This window comes from Cydia fagiglandana, chromosome 11 (genome assembly GCF_963556715.1).
Source record: "Cydia fagiglandana chromosome 11, ilCydFagi1.1, whole genome shotgun sequence".
Lineage (NCBI taxonomy): Eukaryota > Metazoa > Arthropoda > Insecta > Lepidoptera > Tortricidae > Cydia > Cydia fagiglandana.
The window spans coordinates 12,759,949-12,778,625 of NC_085942.1; the positions used below are offsets into that span (position 1 = coordinate 12,759,949).

Consider the following 18,677-nt stretch of genomic DNA (forward strand, 5'->3'; position numbering starts at 1 on the left):
GTTCGTAGATCTTTTGATTGACAAACTGCGCGACAACCCAGGAACTATTTTAAATCAAGATTTACTCCGCGCTCGCGGCGAAGTTCGCATCATTACGAATCAAGATGAAGGGTACGCGGAAAAATTGCCTAGGCAAGAACAAATCAAAAATATATGCACCCTTCCTCCCTACGTGACGTGCTTCTCAAAAGGCGATTTACATGAGTACCGTCACCTCGTCGCGTGCTACGATTTTTTATGTAAATCATACTATTTAGATATGCCACTAGACATTTCTCTTTACCCGCCCGCGGAACCTTCAAATGAACTCGATTTTTAAGCGACTCCGAAAAATGGGGTCGGTTCGACGGCACGCTTCGCGACTCGCTGCCAAACACACACAGTTTTAACCGATCTCCATCGTGATCTTGCAGTAACAAAGGTAAATAAATATAAAAAATCATATTTGTTGCCAATATACTTTCAAAGATTTGTTCTTATCGCAGAATTATGAAGTATTTGATTATGCACTGTGTGTAGTTACGCCAACAAAAGATACACTGAGTTGACGGAGAAGGAAGTGCCAAAGAAGAAGGAAGATGGAAGGTAGTCATTTACTTATATACTCGTACCTATTGTAATTTGTAAACATAATATATAGTGCCCTTACGCTTCGCTTTGCTCGTCTTGGCGGGGGCACTGCCGTGCCCCCAGATACCGCGCTATAGTTAGTTTTTTTTAGCATTAGAAAGAACTTGCAAGAAGGTAAGTGATCTTGAAATGTATTTTAATAGAAAAACGCTTTTTAAAAACCATAAACTGTTACTTATGAAAGCAGATCAATATAAATGATCGTATTAGATTCATAATTGTTACATATTTGCCGTAACTTATTTTTAAAATGTGTTTTTCAATTAAAAGACACATCCAGATTGTTTACTTTTTTTCTAATGCTAAAAAAAACGAGGTATAGATAAAGCACATTAGATAACTTTAGCATCAAATATTAGTAAATTGACAGCCAACATATTTTGATTTTAATAAGGACATCGAAACATGTTTTTGTTTATACAGTTAATTCTGAAGTTAACTGTATGCTTATAAACAGTTAAAGTACTTAGATAAAAAAAATACTTATTGAAATACTTCAAAATCCAAAACAAATCATACTGACTTATTTCACCTTAAAATAACATTTAACCTAAACTAAACACAAAGAAACACCCCTTCGAAAACCTATTTACTTCCCGAATCCCAGCATCAATGCTCCGCCAACTGTACTAATACGTTTTGAAATCACGTAGCAATGTACCTTTATTTATATTAGGAAGCTGAGACTAATGCCCCCTCCCACCCCACGTCACCCCCTTATTCCCTCATAAAGCCTCCTTATCTAGGATTTCGAGCCCATTTCATTTGAATGTGCGCCAGATACGTTAGTTTTATTTATTCGTATTATACGTTATTACTTATAAATAATACAGTTTATTTATGTGTCGTAAATCCAGTGACGTTTGATGAGGCGCTTCTAGATGTAAAGGTTGGTTTGTGCGTTAGGGCTTATTAAATATCCTTGGTAAATTTTTTAACGCTAATTTATTAAATATACTTTAATGAAATCCATTAAGTAATTTTAGAAATAAATAAAATAAAATGCGTTTATTTTTATACAACTTATAGATCCATAGCATTGTTACTAGGCACCTATGTAATAAAAAAAAAACAAAAAACAAAAATGAAAACTAAAATTATTAATATTAAATACTAAAAACTAAGGTAGGCACTGAAACTAAAATGATTAACACATGATTTTAAATTTCGAGTCATATCATGTATCGTTCGTTAATAATAATAGTTTACTACCTATTCAATAATATATCCTTTTTTATTCAATACAACTTACAATCAAAACAACTTGGTTTTCAAAAAACTATCCGCCCGCCCAAAGCCTTTCCTACACTGTACATAAACATTTTCCTTTGTCGTCCGCCCCATTATTATTGCATCGCAATTCAGCCTCAACAAGCTTTAAGGAAAACGCGCACATACAAACCTAAGACAACATTTCCATTACATAACACAGCTACACTAATCACCACGCCCACCCTGCCTTAATGAAGCGACGATGAGCGGTAATTACACCGAGTACGCCTGCGCGCCACGCCCAGCCGCGCAGCCTCCCCCCACCCTGCTTAATTACTGGGATATCACCCCTTAATGTAAGGGGTGCTAAGCGTGTGTGGCTGAAAGGGGCTGAAATTTATATGGGGAAGTGGGAGTCATATAAGGAAAGGCTCATGTGTGTACAGTTTCACCTTATTGTTTTGATTCTAATGATATGTAAGTAAATGTTAGTAAGTAATGAGCTGTTATTTCATGTACCTAAACAATTGAAAAACTAAGATATTTCTGCCTGTGTCTATGTACAAGTACCTTTACCTATTTACTATTGAGATAGCGGTGTAGTGTATGTGAATTCTCACTTAAGATAACGTACTTACTTAAATTGAGCCCCTTATAATTTAAAATTCTCAACCATACCCACAGTTCACTATGTGTAATACGACCACAAACGTAATAAGTATATTTGTTTAAAGGATATAATGTTTTACGATTACAAACCCGGTTATCTTATCTAGTTATATTCAAACGTTGTCAGGATGATTTAATTGAAACACAAGCTGAAAATTGGAAGAAGTATAATTCACCTTACATTTTGGTGCACATCCAAGCCAGTCAAAACCCCCGTTTGCACTAAACCTTAAAGTCTTTGCAGCGTAAACAAACGAAAGGAATAGAAACAAACAATAATTCACACGTAAAACCAATGTAGTGAAAAATGAGGAAGCTCCGAAACGTGAGACGCGTGCCGAGCGCGCGCCCTAACAAATGACCACATTTGCTTCGCGTGTGCCGAACGGTATACAGCCAATGTAATTATGAAAAAGTCTGAAATATACATGAGTTAAACCACCTTTATGTTTACAGAAATGTATCTCCCGTTTTTGAAAGGAACACATTTTTGCGCATGAGGTACTTTCTTCAAGTTTTTGTTTGTTTTAGGTTTTTGTGCTATGGAGAAGCCTTTTATTTAATATACATACTTAAAAAAAACATAATTAAATAACTAACCTACAAAACTTAAACTATATCTAAAAATAAATAAAACTAAACTTAAAATAAATGATTATAAAATATCCACCTGCGGCATGGTGCCGTAGATGCTGGCAGCATTTCCTCGCTGTATCGCAATACTTATTCTTTGCGCGAGGAAGCTGCCAGATCTACGGTCACCAGTGGCGTCAGCTAGTCTTTTTGATAAGTCCTTAAAAAGGCTAGACGCGTTCGGACCCCACGGGCCAAGGGTCTCGACACCAAAAGGTACGAAATTGTATTCGGGGCCGAGACCCCTATATTTGGTCTTTTTTAATTTTTCGGCCGCCTCTGCTGCCGCGCCGGCTTTTCCAGTAGTGCCGTGGAGATGAGACGGGGCTAGGGTGTCCACACAGGTGGCGTCCCACACCAGCACCCGACCCATCTTCCACGGAATTAGTGACATTCCGTCTGGTCTCTTACCATCGTCTCGTATAATACCAGGAGGCTCGAGAAGAGCCGGTACGTTGATGCTGGTAAGAGACCGGCGGAGAATATCGTTAAGCGCGGCGTGCCTAGAGAAGCGGCCGGCGCTCTTTTGGCAGGAGAGCCCGTGGTGTCCGAAGGCGTCGACGTCAGTGCCGCAGGGGCACCTATGTGGAGCACAGACCCGGACGCCGAGTCGCAGGCAGGCCGCAACGCGCAGAGTGTGCGGCTCCAGGAAAGTGCCGGTATGCGCCGACGGGAAGGCGTGCAGCCAGGCACCGGACTCCCTGGAACCGGCTGCTAGCAGTCTGGCGCGTGCAGAACCTGTACTGCGGCTTAAAAGACAGTCATAAGTCATTTTGCATTGTATGTCGTCCCAGGCCCTTTGCGAATTTAGATTTTCGGGAAAATCCTTACCCGGGCAGGCGATGGACCAGGCGTTTTTAGACTCCGTTAAGCCAGTAATCTCAAAGTTTGGAGGACAGGACCTCAGGATTTTACCTATGAGAGTTACTGAACTATGAACGGAAGATAAAAACGCCGGTGTAGACACACTTGAAATTTTGCGGATCCCTAACCCACCGTGGCGAATGGGAAGGGATGCCTGGGTCCAAGACTCTTCGCTGAACTGCAGATTCAAAATTGATTCCAAATTAGTTTTTATCAAGTCGTCCAAAGGAGTTAATATATTTTGAAATTTTGTAAAAGGGCAGCAGCGAAGTACATACATTAATTTTGGTACAAAAAGGCAGAATTTGATAATAGTTAAAGCGAAATGCGGACTAATTTCCAGAAGACGACTTTCATAAGTTTCAAATTTAGAGGTAGTATCGCATCTGACAGTACTGATTCGATGTCGCCTCCCAGGGTTCCGTCGTCTAAGTACCAGACGTTAAATTTTGATTTTAAATTTTGAATAATTGGGTTAATTGCCAAACTGAATATTGCCGGCCCGAGAGGATCACCTTGCTGACAACCGACTTCAGAAGATAAAACATTTTCATGGTATATCAAATTTGTAGGGTCAGCATAACAATGCAGGAGATAGTTGTAGATTTCGGGAATATTGTTCTTTATTTCAGTCAGCAAGGTGTCCCTGTTTACTGAGTTAAAGGCGTTCCGAACATCAATTTTGACCAGCACATCACAGGGTGAATTTGAGAGGTAAGTACGTAAGGCATGGACGGCTGCCTCACAACCTCCTTTTATACCGAAACCGAGCTGAACAGGTTCGAAAAGTGGTTTTAATTTGGAAATGATATACCTGACTGCAATTTGCTTGTTTGTACATATTTTAATGCTGCCGTGTCCTATGGCGTACCGTACCTAACTATTAGAAAAAAAGGTCAAATACACTCTAAAAAAAATTTGGTTGGCCCTATCAATATTTTGATAGTCGTAATCAAGCATCTTGATTCCATACGAGCCTAACAAGGACTTCGACATTTCAAATAAGGTAATTCTGATTGATCTTACTATTGCTATGTAACTGAGCCAACTAAGATCTTGTTCAATATATACATGAAAAAGAATTATGGTAACTAATTGACCCTAGTAAGATCAACTAAGCTTGATATTTATTGAATCAACCTACGTTACATAATTATGTCAACAAGTTAATAATAGATGCAAGGTATACAATTGTTAGGATTAATCAATACCTACTTTATTAGTTCAATCACAGATACACTTATTGTTTTAAGTAATCAGCTTTCATTGATTTATATAAGATCGTAATTGTTGTAATTAACTTAACGTCAACTAAGAAGAAACTGCTCTTAGTTGGTCTTCATTTTTTAGAGTGTACGATCTATCTATAATCTGTCTTTGTTCTTATTTAGCTTAGGTGACATCTAATCAATTAGTTGGGTATATTTGTAGCAACCTTCTGTGCAACTTACTCCTTTGTAATAAAGCGAAAAATCTAAACATAATATTTAACGTTGACTGTACAGTACGTAAATACTTTCCAAGTTTAGTTAGTTTGTAATATTCGTTCGGCGGTCAACCCTAAAAAGACATAGTTGTCATATTATCTTGATTTTTAGTCTTACTAACATTGTATATAAATATTTACAAGCTTATTTTCTGACGATTTCTGACACCATGTCGTAATTAAAATAATATTTTGCTACAATTACATAAATATCAATAAAAACGCGTAATATACAACTACAAAGGCGTTTTAAACATAGATTGAGCTATTACTCCCTCAAACATAGCCCGGTATATGCAAATGGCCCCCAAATTACAACAGAGATAGCTATGTGCGCGGCTCACACGTCTCGTATTTACATATGAGTAATAGCCAACCCTCATTTCAAATGCACGCGAGCACTCTTACCTTATTCGAAGTTTTCAGGCTCTTTGCCTAGTCAAATTGGTAAAGTCGCTTTGTATAGGTGCACATTAAAAGTTGGAGCGCCGTGGAAATTGAGAATCCGTTCGTATTGACGGTGTGGAGGTGCCTTAATGCTGAATGGAATTGATTTTGGGAACTGACTGGGATTACCTATATCGAAATATTAGGTACGAACTTATAGAAATAATTCTTTGTACTCAGATATTAACGGTATTTTTCTCTTTAGTATTAAAGCGTATAATTGTTGATTGTTTGCGTTAATCAATATTATGTAGTGTAGGTATGTACTTTTGAAGGTGTGGTACCTATAAAGTAATTTACGGCCAACTTATTTCTATGCATGTGTAACTGGGGGTTTATTTTCAAATCTGTAATTAGCAGGTATTCAGTCTGACAGTAAAATCAAAAAAGAAACCCAATAGATAACTTTAATAGGTAATAAGTATGTACATATATCACTAAGAAATAAGGATGTAGGTAGTTGACAAATACATTTTGTATCCCGAAGCACCAACAAAGACTCCAAATTCAATATAAATTTCATTTTACGCCCCAACTATCACGTACGGGCATACAGAATACGTTCGCGGCAGAGCGTCCGCTGTCAAATTTTAATTTCTCTCTCAAATATTTACCCAAGGAAAAAGGATTCCCCGGCGGGCCTCGGTCTAATAAGTTTTCCATAAGAGCGAGGGAGGCAAGAAGGCAAGAAGGGGGCAAGAAAGAAGGCAAGAAGAGGCAAGAAAGCTCTTATTGTGTTTGCCGAAGCTGGCGCATCCGGGCGCATACCTAACAAGATGAATATACCGCCACCCCTTTCGGACCGCCCCTACTACGATCAGATAGTGCATTGAAATTGCATTGTCGAATACTAATTCCGTTTTGCTGACCATCGGGATGGTGACAGTGGATTTACGACTGTCTAGGTATTAATTTGACTGAAACCATTGGCTAAGTAATTTTATCACAGTTTAACATCCTTAACACAATCACAACGGGGTTAAATACCTATTCAATGGGTTAGGAGATTATGATATCTTTAGGCCATTGGTAATAAAATTTATTTATTGAAAAAAATAACTAGTTACTACATATAAATTACTTAAGTAATAAATAAAATTGCAATATATTCCATTAACCGAAAGGATTTTAGACCTCGTTTGGTATGCAATAATTACATGTATTAAATGTGTAGCTATGTAATGTAACAAATATCAAATCTATATAAGTTGAGCTCATGAATGTATTATTAGGAATTTCGATTGAAATTTTCGACGGTACCTGTCTGCCGCCGGGGATGTCATGCCCCCCGTTAAATCATGCAATATGTATTAGCACCAGACGCCAAACGTGTATTGGTCTTATGGTAACATTCCATTTCTGACTGCAGCTGCACTTGCACTACTAGTACTGAACGCGTCGCTGTTATTGTCAATTTCCATAGTAAAATGAACAGTAATGCAGCTGTCGCTGGAAATGGACTGTCACCTTTATTCGAACTACGAATACGTAGCTATGCCATAGTATCAGAACAGAACACAGTAATTCATCTTTGAATGTGTAGGAAATTATGTTTGACGTCTAATATCAATGCCTGCTTGGCCTTGCTTCAGGATAGTTATTAGACGATCAAATATCCAAACATACCAACTTTGCTATTTATAATAATTATACTATGATCTTTAAGTAAAAAGTATTACACTGACTTACGTATAACACCCTATACCCACACATCACAAGTAACCCCCATTTAAGCACTAAAAATAATTATTTATTTGTACAAAAATAGTACTTATATGAAGTACTTATTTCACTCCAATGTCAGCTCAATTCTAAAACGATTTGCTGACATCATTTCGAACGTAAACAGGGTATGTTTAGGTTAGCAACGTCACAGCTCGATATACTAGCAGTAATGTGGAGCCAGGAGATCCGCGACCCCGCGAGTAAAACTAGCAATAAAGGGTAAGAGCATTCGTAGTATGTTCTACACCTACTTGCCAAAGTTTTTTTAAATAATTTCCTTACTAAAAATAGTGTTTCTTTAGAAGCGGCACTTAGCCTTTTTATTTGTAAGTAAATAATCAATGAAAATTAGGATTATGGAATTTCTTGAACAAACAAAAGCTATATACTTACTACCTGTGTACCTACGTCTGAAAAGATTTATAATGCCCGGGTTAGAATGTAGCTTAATTAAATATTTAAATCACTATTTTTTATCTGGTTAGGGTAGTTAGATCTCATTGTTTTGCTAACCGGCTCCTGCATATAGTATACTCTCCGTAACAACACCTCGTAACACTTTCATCATCAAAAACAGGTGCGGCTAAAAATAGTTGTTACGTCCTTTGTGCGTAACAGCGCTGCAGTTGACAGGTTCTATAGAACTTGTTCATAATCCCCGCTGGTTCCGTGGCCTGACCTTGCGCGCCCTTCAGTCGCAGCCGTTCCGTCGACTTACTTATATGCCGGGTCAGTAAATATGTTATAGACATGACGTAGGAATTGAGAAACAATAACAAAATGCAACTGCTTGGGAAGTGCAACCCGGAAGTTCTTTCAGACTAATTCATGAAATGTTTCAGAAGTTAGTAGGTGGGCGTTTTCGGAAAAAAATATTTGGGTAAAATATCACTGTCCTACGACTTCGGTATACTTTTTTACCGTCAAATACTGTTTTAAAGTGGACTACATGTATACAAAAATTGTAAAGTGATTTATTATCTGAGTATTTATGGTAAAAAAACTGATTAAGTGGTACTTTAAAGTAAAGAAAATGTACAAAAACTGAAGAAAGGGAGATGATTTTTGAGTGTCCCATGCACACTTTGCATACTTTGGATCCAAATATTATATATCTGCCTCCTTCTAGGCCCGAACCTGGTTGTTGTGTGATAAGATCGTACCAGCCAAAATCTATTAAAAACCTTATTTTTTAGCACCTAAAGTAAAAATATGCATTAAAGTTTAATTTATTGTTGTCCTTTAATATCGACGTAGTGGAAATTTCCACCAACGTCACGGAGTTTTTACCAACTTAGTAGCAAAAATCTACTAATATCATACGGATTTTTACATGATCGTAACATTATGTTCCTATAATTACCCGGTGTTTAGGTTTTACAAGGCAATTGGGCTCGAAAAAAGCTAGTGTAGGTTGTGCGTCACGATGTGCAGAAATTTGTTTTCCACAACGAACTGAATTAAACTGAAGATAAGGAGTCAATTATTGACTAAATATTTATGAATTACGTTAGATTATTATGTGTTGTATGATATCAAATAATTATAATTAAGAAAATTCAAACGATCAGACCGCTATTTCGCTTTATTAACCAACCGGCATGCCTACGTCACATCCAAAACGTTACGTGATGTATTAGTGGAACAAAAAAACGTGACGTATGGAATGAAAATGCACGGTTTACATGCCGTCAGTTTAAGTTGCCAAAATATAGTAGGTAGAGTGATATTAAAAACAAACAAATAATTTTATTCTAGCTATATTCTTCTAACTACTCGACCTACTAGTAATTACTTAGCACCAGTGGCGGCTCGACCTAAGAAACGCTGGCAGGCGCAGGTTATGCTTTCGACTGCAGCAGTATTGCAGTACGACAATACTGCTAACTGCAAATGTCAAAAAACTGGGCAGCAACATCTATTTTGATTTTGTAGCAGTAATTCAGTCGGCAGTATTATCGTGCTGCAATACTGCTGCAGTCGAAAGCATAATTACTGCAGGAAATTTCAAAATCTGTTAAGTTAAACTATAATAATAGGTATTAATTACTAAATTATTTAATTTAGTACAACATTAAGTAGGTATTAAATTAAGTAGCTATTTTCCGCACATGTAAACCCTTCATGTAGTTCCTAAACGCGATATTATGGTCCATAACGTCACTTTGTCCTACTGTGGCTGTGATTGATTTTATTATAATTTATATTAATTTTTAGGATAATTGATACTGATTTCGATCTCATTTGCAAGAATAATATATGATAATTATTAAAAACAACTTTTTATAATACCTTTACCTTACGTTTATTATAACAAAATGATTGCAAAGCAACAATTAAAACGAAAAATGTGACGTATTGGAAAGACTTCTTTAAATAACTTTATTGTAATACTTAGTATTGCAGTTATTATTCGTTTTTAGAAAATTAATATTGTTTTGTATTTCAATAAATAAAAACTGGTTCACTTAAAACACTCCGATCTTCACTTAAAACCTGCCTAAAACTTGTAACGTAATGGATCGTCACATTCGCTGTCATTCAGTTTAAAGTGATTTATTAGGAATATAAATAATTTATATAGAAAGAAAGTAACATTTTCATAAAATATATAAATAGTAGATTTAATTCAACCCATTTTTAGTAAAAAAAATTTTTTTTTTGGTGTGTGGAATTCCATTACGTGACGGACTCTAATTCTAAAAACGCCCAGGTAATGCCCAGAGCAGCAGAGCAAAGACAATTTAACATCATACTAAGTAACAGGTGTGTCAATGATGAGAAAAATCTTAACTCGCATTTTTGCTTTACCGGTTAGATTGTGAACCCATTATTCACTTCTTATAGACGAACTGTAGCTTTCTGACTGATGAAGATGGTGTCAAGCACTCAGCTCGTTTGCAAAACACAGGCATAACTAAACCGGGGGCTACCCTGGCTATAACTCGCAGGCATTTTTTAAAGTCCTGAGCTCGGTATCACTCGCTTTGAAACGGCCAAGCGCCGACGCAAATATAAAAGGCTCACGTCCTTCGCCGTTGTCGCCGCGACCAAATCGGTCCAATATCGCTTTTTCCGTTCGATTATTTCAGCGCGTTAATGTTTTTATTTAAGCGGTATTGAGCGGTGTCGGCGTCGCCGCTGGCCCTAATTTATTGCAGGTCGACGCGTTCGCGGCGCGTGTTTTTGACGCGGCAAAAACGCGATGCTTGGCGCGCCCGCGCAGCGCCCGCGGGTTTTTCGTCGCGTAGCGCTTTAATTACGACGAGTTAGGCCCTCCGCGCACTAAGTAGCCTCTGAAGACTATGGGGTTACCTTAAATTTTATATCTAATGATGTTTGATCATAGGCTGCGGTGTCCGCTTAAGATTATGTCATACGTGTGCTCTATAAAATATTGAAAGCTAAGGCTAAGGTAGCAAAAGAAAACGGAACGTCAAAACTCTGTTATACTAAAGATTTACATCTGTAAATAAAATAACGTTAAGCTAAAATAAACCCGTGTCTCGGTTATTAATCAGGAATGTTTTCAAACAGCATTAAATATTTGGAATAACATTGTGGACCAACAAACCTTGAATTCGACATGGGTAACCATAACCCTACCATCCCTTCCCTCTTCCATTTCCCGCGATTTTTTTACTGGTCGATAGTTTAAATTAAAAGATAACTGCTTACATAAATCTTTTTTTAGAATGTGTGGTGATTGGATGGCACGTGTGCCCGAGCCCTAAGAGAGCCTCTTTTACACTTGGGTATGCAGCGCCAAGCTGACTTATATTGCCGTATTTCCATGCTTCGAAAATACTTTCAGCCAATTTACTTTATGAATAATAAGAGAAAAATTGATTAGTTTGCCAACAAATTTATCACAAACTCATGTATTATAAATCACTTAGTAATTGGAAAAGTTGATTCAAATAGAAACGAGCCGGATTAATTTTCCTTAGGTACCTACTTAACTAGAAGACTGATTTATTGAAAAGTAATGCGAAAGTGAAACAAACGAGGAGCGTATTTCACGCACGTACCCGTTTCATTCTTTGGAAAAATATAAATCTTGTGAGCAATATTAAGTGGAGAAAGGGAGTATCTTTTATTTGTTGTCTCGTATCATAAACAGTGAGTGTGTAGACGTCGGCATGTTGGAGAGGCCCCCGCTGACCGGCCGGGAAACATACATTTTTAACGTCCCACCCCCGGGTGAGAAGGGAGAAAATTACAAAAGAAAACAGCCTTAATTTCCAATGTCATCTCCGTTCCGTCTAATCCGCTTATCGTTTTATATTTCGGCTTTTGAATTTTCATTTATTTTTGTTTGTTTAAGGAAAAGGAACGCTGAGTGGTCTCCTGGGTTGACTCGATTTGTGAGTTCTTTTTATAAGTAAATAACTTTTGCGTATTGACCGTAAACCGATGATTTTCCAAATGCAAGATTATTTCGTCAAAGTATGAACAACAACTTTAGTTTATTGAAATGTTTTTAATAATTCTGCTACATTTATTGAAATTTTACACCTACTTTTCTTTTTAGACTTTCAGTATTTAATCATTAATATTAGAGAACTGAACATAGTACTCTAAATATTTTCTTCATCTAATTAAGTAAAAAATACGTCTTCGGGCACCTAAAACCTCATTATTAGTCGAAGCTAGATGAAAAGACAAATAAAGTAGACAAATAAACATGGACAAATGCTGATACTTACACACATTCCGCATCCCGATCTCACTTCTTTCTTATTGGATGCAGATTCAGCACACAATAGTACGTCAGATGTGGACGCGCATTAATCAGGAGCCCGGCCACCATAATTCAATCACTACCTGCCGTTCGTAGGGTAAAGGCACGAAGAACTGACCATCTTCATACACGGTTACTGCGTTGTTCGATTGGGCGAAGGTATGGGCAGCGGGCAGGCTGCTTTATATCTGTAAGGATGACCAGCATGGAAGATGATGTGCAGGCTATACAATGGATGCGGCAGTACGACTGTGGTTTTAACATTATTAGTGGTTGTTTTTATTTAAAATATATATTTACATCATTCTAATGTTCATATTATACTTCCTTTTTTTTGTCATTTACAATAAACAATATTTATGTACGTTAAGTACTTAAAAAATAATCAAAAATAATATTCAGTAACCGATTTGCGGTATTTAAAAAGCATTGAGTTTTTTATAAGTGCATAAGTAACAAAGTAACACGGACCAACATAATACATGTATAATGTACACGTTGAAAAACTATTAGGTAATAAGAACTTGTATGCCATATCCACCGATAATGCCTGCGGATGCGACTTCATATTTTACATAGAATGCGTACTGTCAATACAGCAGACCTCAATCACGGACAAGGCCAGCATTTGCAAATTAAACGCAATACCATCGCAGTACCCCTAATAGGCACTTTTACCCTTTCTCACGTCAGGAATCATTTATAATTTTTGTTAAAAGTGTTTTTGTTCTAGACATATTGAGATATTTGAAATGTAGTATTTTTCGACATAGTTTCTTAACATTTATTCATTTAGGACGATAATACTATTTATCAATTACCTAAAAATCGTTTGTTAATTATAAATAATATTTGAATTCGATTAAATCAGATACGATTGTAAATTTACTAGTGAAACTAAAATTAGGAAAAGTAATTTATTCATAATTATTTAAAGTTACGTGTTAAATCATTGTTAATGATTTACCTATACAACTTACTCTATTTACTTACTGAATACATTAATAAATGGACCGGATAATGACCAGGTTGTAAAACCCACATGAGTAACGTGTTATGATAACATCTCGGCATTAGCGTAACGAATCGCAGTTTGAATCTTTATGCCTATCCCTGCTTATGTTCATAAGTTTAATGCTAACTATGTAGGTAACCACCATCAAATAAGGGCTTACTATAAAGTTGATCTTAACGCGTCAGTGAGATACGGCAGCTCGTAGCGTAGTCTTATTTGTAGTTATCCTTATTGTTATGTCGTAGTAGATATTATATCAAGCAAACCTAAAAAAATACAAAAAAGCTTATAAATCCTTCAAACGAATACTTTAATGGGTTCGAATTTGTATAACGAAGTATCCTTAATCCCAAACAGTTAAATCTAAAGTCGGTCCAGCCAAGGGTTCATTTAATGATTAAAAGACCGTACAAAAATGTAAATTAGTCATATATTATGTGAGACTGTTCCGGGAACCGCATTAGACGCCATTAATTGGGCTAAACCAATAGAGACGACATCAGGACACGTGTAGCCCTCCGTTACTAAAAACTTAAAAAACTGACTTGTGCTTGGCCGACGTATTCTAAATATTTCTTTGGGCCGCCGGGCCTCACTCTTTAATTGTTGTTTTTGCCCGGATTCCGTTTTTTGTGATTGATTCAGCATCAGCATGCAGTTGTCATTGTGTTCCTTCAGGTTTTGATCATATTTTTTTCTCCGACCGTCCAATTGTTTGTATGTTTTAAGGAACAGTTTCTTCTTTTTTAAACTCAACGGCATGGTAATGCGAGATCTTTAAATAATCTGATGAATTTCAAATGTGATGCATGGATACTGTTTAAAATTGTACATTCATAAAGCATATGCATTTATAAGATGTATTGACGAATAAATTGACTGAATGGAGGACGGACGGGTAGCTGGGAGCAACGGTTAAAACAAACAAGGATAAATAAACGTTGAAGAATTTTAATAAATGTGTGAAGCACTAGGCGGGCCTACCTGAGCTCAGAGAGACTTCAGGCAAACGTGACAAGGAAACGATGCTATCACGTCTAAGAACACGATTTTGGTTTTCAATTAAAGTTAAGTAACTAGTGAATTTTTGCACCATCAAATCTTGTTTAAGGTAGCACTATTGAAAACATTATATACCTTTCTAACTATCTAACTGCCTTTAACTAAGTATGAGTGTGCTCTTGAGAAATGTAGGTAATGGGTAAAATTCAAAGTGGGTTTTATTTAATTTAATTCTTTTATTGCTAAATTACAAGTATTGATGTATGTAGAAAAGGATTATATGGATAGAGTCAGAGGTTTGATAATAGTCGTCCGTAGTCGCTCTACATAATAGTAGTCCGTCGTCGCTCTACATTCCACAGGGGCCTACCATACCATGTATGGCTCGCGCTGACGCTTGAATAAAGCCTATAAGGAGGGTCTGCCTTCTAATGTCGTGCCAATCGGGAACCGAAGACGGGACTTCGCGCGAGTCATCCACCACACATTTATCATATCGACGTGGCTGCACCCCTAACATTAATATGTAGCCATTCATAATGTTTCATTAAGTGTTAATGCGTTTATGATACGCGATCAAAAGCAAAATCGCCTTGACTATATCTCTATACGAGATCTGTTGCTTAAGTAATGGTGACTGACGATTTTTCACCGAATGACGCAGATACATTAGCGCTAACTACCTCAATGAAAGTAATAAAAAAATGAATTGGAAATGAGTTGTTATTGAAAAGCATCAAATTAATTAAATATAACTCTAAAAAATATCACCTTACGATGTTGTCTAGAACTTATTTTAATTAATGATGTTTGGTTTTAATATTTCTTTATGGCATAGGTATGTTTGTTTTTTAAGAGGTAGGTTTAAAAAAGTTAATGTTATGGTAGTTTAACCAGTAACTGGATAGATATGTCCCAAGTAACACAACGTAGCTGAATATTGTTTGAATAATAGAGCATGCCGTACTTAATGCTGAATAAGGTAGCTGTATAACAGCTGAATAAGCGTTATACAGACGTTATACAGAAGGTTTGGGCGCAAAGTGGGCAGTGCCCACGCCGCTTATTTCTGAATAACAGTAATGTAATAGCTATATAAGTGTATGCCCACACATTGAATCGCTGAATAACACTTGTATAGAGGCTGTCAAAAGCTTATATACCGCTTTTAAACCAAAGTTATCCAGCTTTGTACACAATGAATCAGTTATTCACACGTTATGAAGCTTTCGGTTCCAAAGTGCATTTTTACAGAAAATATATTCAGATATTTGTGTTAAATCAATGATTTGTCTTCCATTTTAATTTGTGAACTCGTGTCAAAGTGTAGTTTCTGCAGTGAAAGCTTACAAAATAAGGAGGACATCACCCATATATTTATTTGATGTTTACATAACTTCAATTTCATTGCGCATGCGACTTTACTGTTAATATATATATGCATTTTATTTAAAATTTTAAAGCGCCGCGTAAATAATGCACCGTTTCAAAAGTAAATATAGAAAATTTACTACTCCACATTTAAATTTGTAATTTTTCTGCGGTGTTTAGATGTTTTAGTGATAGAAAATGTACTTTAACAAGTTATGCTACGATAAAACTAGTATTAAAAATGAATAAAATGGGTTTTTCAGTTCATTTTCAATTCCTATATAATTGTAGAGGTTAGAAAGTGAGCAACCGTAATGGCGTCCGACTGTGCTGAATATAAGCTGCTGCCACAGCTATTATTGTGCTAATTTCTGAATAAGCATTCACATTATTCGCGTTACTAAGCAACATGTTAGATAATAATGGTCTTAACACAACAAGTTTTGAATAACATCAGTATAATAGTAATTGTTTTCTCAATCTTAAAGCCTATTAGGGTTCTATACACAAATAGTAAAAACCACATAGATCCTCACTACTTTGATGATAAAACATTATAGGTATGTAACACGGGCAATATTCAATCCTACTTCCCACTAATATTATAAACGCGATATAATATATAAGTTATATGATAAATCTGGGGGCACGGCAGTTTACACAGTTATTTTTTCCGTTATCAGTTCCGACAAATATGTAGTAGGTAAAGGTAACGCAAAGATGTACGACGTGAGTACGAAGATGTATATAGTATGAGTGGTATGGTTACGAGTATGGTATGAATATGAATATGGTATAGGTGCGAAGGTGAGGGTATATCATTCATTCATTCATATTAGTAGCGGGTATCACGGGTATGAGTACAATTAAGTATAGTTTGATATGGGCAGTATTGCTTAGGTATGAGTACGAGTACAGTGTGGGATGGGTATGAGTAGACCCACTTGAAAACTAAAAACAGTCTGTTCAAAATCGACAGGAGAATCGATTTCGCTATGAGGGTGATTATTTTATTTTTCTCATACCCAGTCCAGTCTACAACTTTTTAATGCAACAATATGAATAACTAGCATTTGACACATTGTTTGCCAACTAACAACAACCTTAAATGGCCATTGGTAAACTTTATCTCGTTGCAATAAGGTATGAAAATGGTCAGTTAACAGTGTTTACGATGGTAACTAGCAATTGTTTTACGTCATTAAAAGTAGAGATGCAACGGATAGTTGTTTGGCCGGATTCCGGATATCCGGCCTGGACACTGGCCGAATATCCGGTATCCGGCCGCCGGATATTCGGCCGGCGGAACGATACCTACATTTCGGTTTTTCAGGTGCGCATTCTGCAGGTTTGACCTGTTTCCTAGTAAACGTTCGCGCGGACTCATTTCTAGGTTCGAAATGAGTGCGCGTGCAAGTCAGTGGAATGATTAAATTGTTTTAAAATAATAAACAAGTACGATTATGACCGTGTCTGTTTCTTAAATCCAATTTGTTTACTCCGAAATCATGCAATGTTACTATCCGGTATCCGGCCGAATAGAAGGTCACTATCCGGTATCCGACCGGATAGTAAAATAGTGGCCGGATAGGCCGGATAGTAACCGGATATCGTGTGCATCTCTAATTAAAAGGACTATGCATCTTGTGTAAAATAACCAATCGAAGAGAATTGTTAAGAAAACTAAACCTCGATTTTTTAAATAATGGTTGGATTAAAGAATATGCGTATTTATTCTTGATGCGTTCAAAATAAAATAAAAACACGCTCAAGCTCAAAGCAATCAGACTCAAGTAGCACTGTTGACCGTGTATAAAGCTACGGAACCCTCTCCACTGCGCACTTGTTGATACTAAGCAGTAGTTTGAATAGCGCTTCTCATTGCGTTCATTTTGCAGCTTTTAGCAAGAAAATATAGTATATGTGTACTAAAATCGCTATAACTTAAGTATAAGTGTTGTTTTAGTATTTATTATTCAGACGTTATGCCAATAAAAGCCATAATTAACCCATATATGCAGCTACTGAATAACAAATAATATGTGGATTTTATTACAGCTTCCAGTAATAGCGTCCACCTTTATTCAAAAACTAGCGTTAAAACAGAAACTGCAACCGCTTTTATACAGTTGAAAGTCTTCACCGACGCTTCTTTTCAGCATTTAGTAGCCACTATCACATTTTTCTTAATATTGTCTGCTTAAAATCATACAACACAGAATATATACAGCTAATTGCTGCTAATGCTGCTATTATGCAGCTTTTAGTAACCACAAATGCTTTAAGCTGAATAATGTCTAAGTAACTGTGTAAGAAATAAGTATTATTCAGCTTTAATATGCAAAACCGATACTATGCAAAATTTATTCAGCATTTATTGGTATAAAGGCCCCACTAGGCCCACATATTTTCTTATTCCGAATTTAGTAATTTCCACCGCATATACACAAAATTTATGCAATCTTAATTTGAATAAGATGATAATTTTACTCTATTATCCTGCTTGTGTGTTACTTGGGGTCGTCATTACTAAAGCATTGGTTTTGTAAATGTGTACAATAAACCAAAGTTCACTGTATACTGTCATACCTTTCAGAAATATGATTGTACTTTACTGATTATAAAATGACTATAAATAAAAAAAATCGTAGGAAATTAATTGGTATGCTATTAAGAAAATATAGGGGTGTTGAAAACCAGTACATCACAAAAGTGAGTAAGCTCTCATCTGCTGAACATAATTGTGGCTGGCGGATGTTTTAGTGCGGTGTACATTAGTCGGCGGATTCGCCCAAGTATTCGCCAGAACAAAACATAAAGCGGTTTACGACCGCCCCCGTTGATTTATTCCTCATTCATAATTTTGTATTTCGGAACAT

General features: G+C 36.5%; 1 protein-coding gene across 3 annotated transcripts in view; it reads left to right on the forward strand.

Moving 5' to 3' along the window:
- LOC134669026 (zinc finger homeobox protein 4) overlaps nt 1–18,677 on the forward strand; it is a 152,887-nt gene that overhangs the window by 88,864 nt on the left and 45,346 nt on the right. Inside the window, exon 5 of one of the 3 annotated variants that reach the window (XM_063526547.1) lies at nt 11,994–12,033. The exons of the other annotated variants lie outside the window; for them this stretch is intronic. Within the exon in view, the coding sequence (XP_063382617.1) occupies nt 11,994–12,025 (32 nt within the window). The 3' untranslated portion in view covers nt 12,026–12,033. The remainder of the gene's footprint in view (nt 1–11,993; nt 12,034–18,677) is intronic. 3 annotated transcript variants of the gene reach the window in all.